The 10,395-nt window shown below is 41.8% G+C and overlaps 1 protein-coding gene and 1 pseudogene across 1 annotated transcript; both read right to left on the minus strand.

The window, feature by feature from the left end:
- Positions 1-6: 6 nt before the first annotated feature.
- Positions 7-1,488, minus strand: LOC116371388 (B-cell CLL/lymphoma 6 member B protein-like; annotated as a pseudogene).
- Positions 1,489-5,570: 4,082 nt separating this feature from the next.
- Positions 5,571-9,416, minus strand: LOC116371389 (B-cell CLL/lymphoma 6 member B protein-like). Its single transcript, XM_031820260.1, has 6 exons — positions 8,963-9,416; positions 8,769-8,872; positions 8,605-8,668; positions 6,614-8,432; positions 6,265-6,309; positions 5,571-5,849 (listed from the first exon to the last, which is right to left on the minus strand). The coding sequence occupies exons 1-4, from the start codon at positions 9,267-9,269 to the stop codon at positions 7,348-7,350; spliced, it is 1,560 nt and encodes a 519-aa protein (XP_031676120.1). The 5' UTR covers positions 9,270-9,416; the 3' UTR covers positions 5,571-5,849; positions 6,265-6,309; positions 6,614-7,347.
- Between the last annotated feature and the right edge of the window lie 979 nt (positions 9,417-10,395).

Raw genomic sequence — 10,395 nt, forward strand, 5'->3', positions numbered from 1 at the left:
TGATCCTAGATCTGTATCTAGTCTGAACTATAGCCTGGAACACTTAGGGCAGCACAACGTCCTGTGGCCTGCCGCCAGTGTGGACGAGGAGGTGCTTCTTCATGTGACAGGACTGGGTGAAGCACTTCCCACAGTAGACACATTGAAACGGTTTCTCTCCGGTGTGCACCCTCTCATGCCTCTTCAGCTGGTGGCTGTGGGAGAAGCGCTTGGTGCAGTGGCTGCAGCCGTACGGTTTCTCCCCCGTATGGACCCGCATGTGCCTGCTTAGGTACGCCTGGGGAAGGGCTTCCCGCAGAGGCTGCACCGGAGATATCTCTTGCTGGATTGAGACGTCAGCTGTTGCGGCTGCTTTTCTATGCCTTTCGATGAAGAAGTGGAGCCTCTGTTGAAATTTGGGAAGGGGGCTGGCTTCCCTCTTTGGGGAACCTGTTGGAGAGTAACCCTTGGGGATGAAGAGCTGTTTCGGTTGGACAGTCCATTGATATCTGGAAACTTGGACCTTGGTCCTACAGTTCTCCCTTGCTCTACATGTTGAGTGTCAGGGGGACATGTTGTCTGTCCAAACTCCATTCCCCCTCTTCCTCTGTTGTCCACAAGCTGCCTGCTGTCTGAACAAACCTCTCCAGATGTCACTCTTGGCCAGTTATGCTCCATTCTGAACTCATATCTGCCTCCACTTTAATGGGAACTGAGTCCACCATCACCACATCAGGCAGCCAGTCCAGAGAGCCTGAAGCAGACATGCAGACCCCCGAGTTACCTGGCACCCCTCTCCTCTCTGGATGTCCAGACAGCCTCTTGGAGTCTGGCCCTGCATTATGAGGAGCATTCACAGTTGGGTTGTCAGTCTCTTGGTCCTCTGTCCATTGGGACAGGCTGTATTCTATGGGTTGATGGTCAGTTTCCAGGTCACACCCTCAGCAACCTGATGTCCTGTCTTGCTCTGCTGTATTGTGATGCTGGATTGCTGGAACGTCTGGTTTTCAGGTTCTATATTGAGTGAGGTGTCTGGAGCTCGGTGTCTGTTGCCCTGCTGGTCCAGAAGGTCTGTGGGTTCAGTAGAGGATGAAGAACCTGGTTCTGCCACAATGATCTTCTCACTGCCTCTCACTGACTGGTTGGACAATCTCTGAAATGGGGAAAAGTAAAGCACAGCATCAGCTTCCTGTAGTGGAGGCTGATTCTTCTTTGCCTTATTTATTAATTATGAGTTATGACCAAGAAGTTAATAAAATACTGAAATAAACATGGACAACTTTACTTAACATGTAAATTGCGTAGGGTTGGATTAGTTTCAACAACAACAAATACCTTCCATTGTACTGGTGTCAAGGTTCTCCATTTTGACACAAGTTCCTCTTGCATATCTGCCATCTGTGTTTTGTATTCATCAGAAACCTTTTATTAATAACATATCCACAACAGCACTTGAAATATGATTAAACAATAATACATTTGACCATGTCTATGACAACTGACCTGCATGCCCCATTATGGTCTGTCGCTGTGCGTCCTGCGTCTTTCCAGGTAGTGACATCCTGCATGAAGTTGCCCTCTTCAATGTCGTCAAAACGATTCTTCACTGCACCAAACAAGAGAAACCCTCATAAACGTTATAGATTCTACATTACTAACCATTCTTTTTGAAAGTGTTTAAATAAGGTAAAAACCTACAATATCCAATTCTGCCTGTCGACTTCACTACAAAGCTCCCTCTTCCCCGGGCAACATGATTAGTGTCCACGTGCCTGTGAACTGTGCGTCGCAGGGCTCCAAATCTCTCTGCGCTCCGTCGAGAAGTCTGACATTTTGTCAAAACCAGCTTCCTCCGCAAGTTCTCAATTTCTTTCTGGCTATGGGAAATTTCCAAACGTAAAGCAGCATGGCCGTCATCTACAAGTTTGCAGATTTCGGCAACGGCTGCATTCGCCAATACCTCGACGATGGAGGCTAGCTGAGCATGAAATGCGACAGTATTGGACATGTCCTTAGCACTATGTTTATGTTAAAACACTTATGTTATAGTAATTTGCATTGCAGTGTAAAGTCAACGTCTTCAGACTACACAGTTCACACCATAGAGCATTGAACACAATTGTAGTTGTTTTGTTCTGCTACTTCCTGGATCGTTCTTCAAAATAAAAAAAGTTTGCTTTTCAAAATAAAGGTTGGTTACACACACACACACACACACACACACACACACACACACACACACACACACACACACACACACACACACACACACACACACACACACACACACACACACACACACACACACACACACACACACGATTTACCTTAGTTCAAACTTCCAACATTGCCACCTGCTGCTGTATCATATTGTTGCTGCTATTAAAAGGAATGAAATTGTAAAAAAATTATAATTTGCCTTTCAATTAAGTGAATAAAATATAACAAGCACACGTCGTCCTTCAACAATTTTACTAATAAGTTAAAGTAAAAAAAATACAGACTCAGCATACAACCTGAATTTAAAAGGAATAAATGTATTCCTTCAGTTAAAAATAAGTCAATCAAGAGAGAAAGCTAAGGGTTAGTAGTCTCCAAACTAACTGAAGCACCGCACTGAGAATGCATTCTAATTCTGAACAATGTAACAGTAGAAATAAAAATCTGACTATATATATATATATATATATATATATATTTTTTTTTTAATCAATTACAAATCTGTATAAAGAAATTACTAACTAGATGGTAACTTTACATGAAGTAAAGTTCTGGGGCTTGCTTTAGCTCCTTAAAGTGGAAGAAGTTGAACCAGTTTTACTTTACTATTTAAAGCAAAGCATTTACTTTAAATAGTGCTTTCGGAAAGTATTCAGACCCCTTGACTTTTATCACATTCTGTTACTTTACAGCCTTATTCTACAATGGATTAAATAGTCCCCTGCCCCCCTCAATCTACACACAATACCCCATAATGACAAAGAAAAAACTGGTTTTTAGAAAATGTTGCAAAAAAAATAATGAATAAAACTGAAATATGACATTTACATAAGTATTCAGACCATCACTCAGTACTTTATTGAAGCACCTATGGCAGTGATTACAGCCTCGAGTCTTCTTGGGTATGACGCTACAAGCTTGGCACACCTGTATTTGGAGAGTTTCTCCCATTCTTCTCTGCAGATCCTCTCAAGCTCTGTCAGGTTGGATGGGGAGCGTCACTGCACAGCTATTTTCAAGTCTCTTCAGAGATCGATCGGGTTCAAGTCCGGGCTCTGGCTGGGCCACTCAAGGACATTCAGAGACTGCTCCCATAGCCACTCCTGCGTTGTCTTGGCTGTGTGCTTAGAGTCATTGTCCTGTTGGAAGCTGAACCTTCACCCTCAGTCTGAGGTCCTGAGCGCTCTGGAGCCGGTTTTCATCAAGGACCTCTCTACTTTGCTCCATTCAGCTTTCCCTCGATCCAGACTAGTCTCACAGTCTCTGCCACTGAAAAACTTCCCCAAAGCATGATGCTGCCACCACCATGCTTCACCGTAGGGAGGGTGCCAGGTTTCCTCCAGACGTGACACTTGGCATTCAGGACAAAGAGTTCAATCTTGGTTTCATCAGACCAGATAATGTTGTTTCTCATGGTCTAAGAGACTTTAGGTGCCTTTTGGTTAACTCCAAGCGGGCTATCATGTGCATTTTACTGAGAAGTGGCTTATGTCTGTCCACTGTACCCTAAAGACCTGATTGGTGGAGTGCTGCAGAGATGGTTGTACTTCTGGATGGTACTCCCATCTCCACAGAGGAACTCTAGAGCTCTGTTAGAGTGCCCATCCGGCTCTTGGTCACCTCCCTGACCAAGGCCCTTCTCCCCCGATTGCTCAGTTTTGCCGGGCAACCAAGAAGAAGAGTCTTGGTGGTTCTAAACTATTTCAATTTAAGTATGATGGGGGTCACTGTGTTTTTGTGGACCTTCACAGTGCTGCAGACATTTTTTGGTACCTTTCCCCAGATCTGTGCCTCGACACAATTCCTTCAACCTCATGGCTTGGTTTTTGCTCTGACATGCACTGTCAACTGTGGGACCTTATAGACAGGTGTGTGCCTTTCCAAATCATGTCCAATCAATTGAATTTACCACAGGTGGACTACAATCAAGTTGTAGAAACATATCGAGAATCAATGGAAACAGGGTGCAACTGAGCTCAATTTCTAGTCTCATAGCAAAGGGTCTGATTACTTATGTAAATAAGGTATTTTTTAAAATTTGTTATACATTTGCAAACATTTCTAAAATCCTGTTTTCACTTTGTCATTATAGTGTAGTGTGTAGATGGAAAAAAATTATTATTGAATCAGGTTTAGAATAAGGCTGTAACGTAACATAATGTGGAAAAAGGGAAGGGGTCTGAATACTTTCTGAATGCACTGTAGTCAAAGTTATTGGTCTGATTACTTTGACAGACTACTATATCAACCTTATTGCTTTGGATTGTAGGGCAGTAAGATCACAATGTCTAAACTACAGTTGAGTGTGAAAACTGAAAGAAGAAAGACATAGATCTGTCAGACGATGGTAATAAAAGGCTGGATTATGTAGACAACACTCGTAGGAAAGCAAAGCAACTCAATCCATGCTGGGGGTTTCAGATAAATAGATGCATTTGGTAAAAATGTCAATAATGTTTGATTTTAGTTTAATGATGATGTAATGATCAAACAGTAGAGTATTCATAGGTCTGTTGTTCAAAGTGAGATAGAAAATGCTTTCTGAATATGAAGACTTGCTGTTGTGGTGGAAGGGAGGAACTCATAAGGAATTAGAAACATTTAGGCTATTATTTGGGGAGGGAAATATGATGGTACATCTAGTGATGACATCTATTTTAAGGTATTTTAGTGGTAGTTGAACTATTTGAATGAAAAGAAAAGCAGAGGCATGACATTTTAGGCCGAGCCCTACCCATGCTGGTGACGCTCAGGCCCTACCCTATCGTAGCCCGATTTCTCAACACAAAATTAGAAACACAGTAACTTCCTCAATTAGCATCAGTAGCTAATCTCGGTTTTTCCCTTGCTTCCTGCACTGCCCCATACATACTCTCCTCTGCATGTGTGAGTACCCATAGCAACAGCTACATTTGGGCTGCTCAATGACGAGACAAGAGAGCTGTTAGCTAGCTACTTTTCGTCACTCTAAACCCCGACAACAGCTGTACGCTTTTATGATATGCTAATTTATGCACATTTGTAGTTATAGTTTTTAAATGTTTTAAATATTTTTTTAGTTAGGATGGCCTCAACATGTGAAAATTGGTTTGGTGTCTCTAACTTGGAACAGTTCAATAGTTACTTTTACAGAGAATTTTATGCAAATGTAGTTATAGTCTATCAGTTTTAAAGAATTTTAAGGGTAGGATAGCCCAAATGTTTTAAAGTTTGGTCTTGTAGCTTAATTGGCCAAGGTGCCAGACTGTTTTGAATATCTACCTCTGTATTCCTATAGTTCTCATCCAAACCCATGTTCATTTATGAAACATTTTATTGGTTATAGTTTTAAAAAGTATATACAGTACCAGTCAAAAGTTTGGACACACCTACTCATTCCAGGGTTTCTATATTTTTACTATTTTTTACATTGTAGAATAATAGTGAAGACATCAAAACTATGAATTAACATATGGAATCATGTAGTAATTAAAAAAATAGTTAATATAAAATATATTTTATATTCTTCAAAGCAGCCACTCTTTGCCTTGATGACAGCTTTCTCAGGATGGTACGGAAGGTTCCGCTACCAGAGACAGGTTCCAGCAGCCTCTCTTCCCGTCCACACGCAGCATATCCCAGAAGATCCACACCAGCGACTCCAGAGGAAGCTGCAAATAAAGTTAATTCAGTGGTTTCCATATTGTATCTGTATATCGATCAGGTGCTAGTCCGGAACAATCAGTTTGGCCGCTAAGCAGTGGTAGGTAGGTAGGTAGGGATGGATGGATGGATGGATGGATGGATGGATAGATGGATAGATGGATAGATGGATAGATGGATAGATGGATAGATGGATAGATAGATAGATAGATAGATAGATAGAAGTCACCTAAGCTGCATGCCCAAGTCTAGAAGACATTTATATTAATCTATTGTATGAATTTATCACAAAAAAAATCATTAGCATCATGTATGGATAATCAAAAACAATGAGTGAACGGTTTCAAATCTGATATTATGAAAGTAGGAAGGTGATGTTCTGCCTGTTCTAGGATTGGTAAACCAACAGGTACTGTTACTTACCTCCAGGAGATGAGGTTTCCCCAGACCATGGTACCTCTGGGGATTCTGGGAATAAAGAAGAGGTGCGTGAGTAGCTTAGTTCGAGAGTACTGGTGCACATCCTAACTGGTTTAGCTTACTCGAAACACATCAGGATGGAAAAGAATAAATCAAGAGAGAATTCTGATTGAATGGATTCTATAATTCTATTAATTCTAATTCTGGGACTCAAAAACAAATTGCCACTTTAATAGTTTTTCCTAGGCTGAATATTATGGAAAGTGTAAAGTGATATCAAGATAGTTCTATAAAGCCGCCGATAAATCTAACCATAATAAACCCTCTATAAAGTCAACCATTGACAGCCTACCATTCCAGGTCAGCACTCTCGCCTTGCACGTGCTGGGTCGCCAGATCTGTTTCAAGGGCCAGGAGTGTGCTGGCACCCAGGGAACCTGTGGCTCTTCTCTTCTGCCATGTCGATGTCCCGAAAGGGACAGTCATCGTCACACTCTTCCCTGCACCCTCCTCCTCCCTATGGAGGAGGGTGCACTCCTCCCCAGGTACGAGATGAGCCGAGCAATGCTTTCTCGACCACCAACAGGCCTAGCTCATCCAGACACCTGTCCAGAGCTTCCTGAATTGTTAATTACTGTTCTTTGGTTCACCACTGCACCAATACAAATCATAAGGATGTTTAAAATCTTCAACTGTAATAACTTATACATTATCAATCCACTCTGGACCAAGCATCAAGACAGCTGACCTGAAAACACTACCACTACACACAGAGGGTCGTGTTCAATGTGGTAACTATCCAAACTGTTAAAAACACAAAGACCCAGTATGCATATTAAAACACAGTAGTGTTGAGCCATTCCCCTTACAACTAGGGCCAGGAGTTTTTCCCTGGTCTGGTCACGTGGTGAGGATAAACTCCTGGCCTTGCCTATAATTACACCAGGCGGAGTAGTTTGAAGTTGCCCCTACACACTGATCTTGGGTCAGTTTTAGATGTTTTCCTACTAATGGTTAAGGTTAGGATTGGAGAGAGAGGAAGCTGATCCTAGATCTGTACCAAGGGGAAATTTCACCCTGGAACACTCAGGGCAGCACAATGTCCTGTGGCCTGCCACCAGTGTGGACGAGGAGGTGCCTCTTCATGTGACTAGACTGGGTGAAGCACTTCCCGCAGTAGACACAGTGAAATGGTTTCTCTCCGGTGTGGACTCTCTCATGCATCTTCAGCTGGTGCCTGTGGGAGAAGCGCTTGGTGCAGTGGCTGCAGCCGTATGGTTTCTCCCCCGTATGGACCCGCATATGACTCCGCAGTTGCGCCGGCTGAGGGAAGAGCTTTCCACAGAGGCTGCACCGGAGTTGCCTCTTGGGCGAGTGAGATGTCAGCTGTTGCGCCTGCTTTTCTTTGCCTTTCGATGAAAAATTGTAGCCTCTGTTGAAATTCAGGAAGGGGGCTGGCTTCCCTCTTTGGGGAACCTGGTGGAGAGTAATACTTGGGGATGAAAAGCTGTTTAGGGAGGACAGTCTGTTGAAATCTGACATCTTGGACATTGATCCTACAGTTGTCCCTTGCTCTGTGTTTTCAGTGTCAGGGGGACACTTTGTCTGTCCAGACTCCATTCCCCTTCTTCCTCTGTTGTCCACAAGTTGCCTGCCGTCTGAACAGACCTCTCCAGATGTCGCCTCTTGGCCAGTTATGCTCCATTCTGAACTCATATCTGCCTCCACTTTAATGGGAACTGAGTCCACCATCACCACATCAGGCACCCAGTCCAGAGAGCCTGAAGCAGACATGCAGACCCCAGAGTTACCTGGCACCCCTCTCCTCTCTGGATGTTCAGACAGCCTCTTGGAGTCTGGCCCTGCATTGTGAGGAGCATTCACAGTTGGGTTGTCAGTCTCTTGGTTCTCTGTCCATTGGGACAGGCTGTATTCTATGGGTTGATGTTCAGTTTCCCAGGTCACACCCTCAGCAACCTGATGTTCCTGTCTTGCTCTGCTGTATTGTGACGCTGGATGCTGGAACGTCTGGTTTTCAGGTTCTATATTGAGTGAGGTGTCTGGAGCTCGGTGTCTGTTGCCCTGCTGGTCCAGAAGGTCTGTGGGTTCAGTATAGGATGAAGAACCTGGTTCTGCCACAATGATCTTCTCACTGACTGGTTGGACAATCTCTGAAATGGGTCAACGTAAAGCACAGCATCAGCTTCCTGTAGTGAAGACAGATTCTTTTTTGCCTTATTTATTAGTTATGGCTTATGACTAAGAAGTTTATCAAATACTGCAATAAAGGCTTTACTCAACAATGTGTAAATGGCATAGATTTGATTAGTTGCATAAAATGACCTTCTGTTCTGCTTGAGCCAAGGTTCTCCATTTTGATAAGAGGTGACTCTTGCATATCTGTCATCTGTTTTGTATTCATCAGAAACATTTGATTAGAAAAATATCCGAAACCATTTGAAATGAGAAAACAAATCATACATTTTACCATGTCTATGACAACTGACCTGCATGCTCCCATCCTGGTCTTTAGCTGTGCGTCTTGCGTCTTTCCAGTTCGTGACATCCTTTGTGAAGTTGTCCCCTTCATTGTTGGAAAAACGATTCTCCACTGCACCAGAAAAAAAATTACCATCATAAACGTTGTATATTCTACATTACAAATTATTTTGAAAATGTTTCAATAAGGTAAAAAACCTACAATATCCATGTCTGCCTGATGACTTTCCAACGAAGCTCGCTCTTGCTCGGGCAACAAGATCGGTGTCGCGCCTGTGAACTGTGCGTCGCAGGTTTACGAATTTCTCTGTGCCCCGTTGAGAACTCTGGTATTTTGTCAAAAGCAACTTCCTCCGCAGGTTATCAATTTCTTTCTGGCTATGGGAAATTTCCATACGTAAGGCAGCATGGTCATCATCTACAAGTTTACAGATTTCGGCAACGGCTGCATTCGCCAAAACCTCAATTATTGAAGCTAGCTGAGCATGAAAGGCGACGCTATCGCACATGTCCTTGGAACTATGTAAATATTTAACAATTATGTTTTAGTAATTTGCAGTATTCAGTCAATGTTTTGAGAAATCAAAGTTCACAATGTAGACGGTAGACTACACACACAGAAATGAATTCCGGAAACAAAACTAGGGCTACTTCCTGAATTGTTTTTCAAAATAAAGGTTGTTTTTTTAAATTAAAAAAATGGTTACACACACGACTTGTTAGTTCCACCTTTCAACGTTGCCACCCGCGGCTCTATCATGTTGTTGGTGCTACTAAAATGAATCGAATGTTTTGAAAATCCGCCTTCCTTGTCCTCCAAAAATTATTTCACTATTAAGTTCAAATACAAAAATATAGAATCCGCAAACAACCTGAATTTAAAGAGAATACATATATTTATTCTGTTAAAAATAAGTAAATAAAAGAGTAGGCTAAGGTTTAGTAGTCTCAAAACGAACTGAAGCACCGCACTGAGAAAGCACACATGTTAATCTGTAAATATAATGGATAAATAGCCAATGGGATTCCTAGCTAACAACATTTCATTCTTTGTTTTTACAAATTAGAATATTGTAAATAAAAATAAAAAACATTGCTAACTTTACATTAAGTAAAGTTGTGGGGCTTGCTTTAGCTCTAAAAGTATTTTGTGGTAGTGGAAGTAGTATAAAAAGTTAACTATTTATATAGTTATAGTTAAATGTTTTAAATCATTTCAAGTTACAATGGCCTGAACATGTCAAAGTTGGTTTGGTCTATCTTGAACGTTTCAAGAGTTTACTGTTGGTGAGTTATTTTATGCTAATTTCTGCAAATTGATATAGTTATAGTCAATAACAGTTTAAAATAATTTTTAATTAGGATAGCCTGAACATTTTAATGTTGGTCTGGTAGTTTAATTGGCCAAGGAGCTAGACCGTTTTCAATAGCTACCTCTGTATTCCTATGGTCCTCATTCAAACCGATGTTAATTTATGCAAATTGTAAATGGTTATGGTTAAAAAAAAGTATATATAAGAATAAAAAAATATTTTGACAAGCAATCTAAGTATGGTCAGACCGAACCTGTCAACGTTGGTTTGGAGTTGATAGCTTAAAATGGTGAAAGAGGAGGTCTAAACCAAAAAAAAACAT

The sequence above is a fragment of the Oncorhynchus kisutch genome, unplaced genomic scaffold, assembly GCF_002021735.2.
Source record: "Oncorhynchus kisutch isolate 150728-3 unplaced genomic scaffold, Okis_V2 scaffold3179, whole genome shotgun sequence".
Lineage (NCBI taxonomy): Eukaryota > Metazoa > Chordata > Actinopteri > Salmoniformes > Salmonidae > Oncorhynchus > Oncorhynchus kisutch.

Coding starts and splice junctions, on each gene's coding strand:
- LOC116371389 (XM_031820260.1), bottom strand. CDS start 9,269: ATGTGCGATAGCGTCGCCTTTCATGCTCAGCTAGCTTCAATAATTGAG. Junction 8,873..8,962: donor ATCAGGCAGACATGGATATT/GTAGGTTTTTTA, acceptor TTTCTGGTGCAG/TGGAGAATCGTTTTTCCAAC. Junction 8,433..8,604: donor TGGCTCAAGCAGAACAGAAG/GTCATTTTATGC, acceptor GACCCATTTCAG/AGATTGTCCAACCAGTCAGT.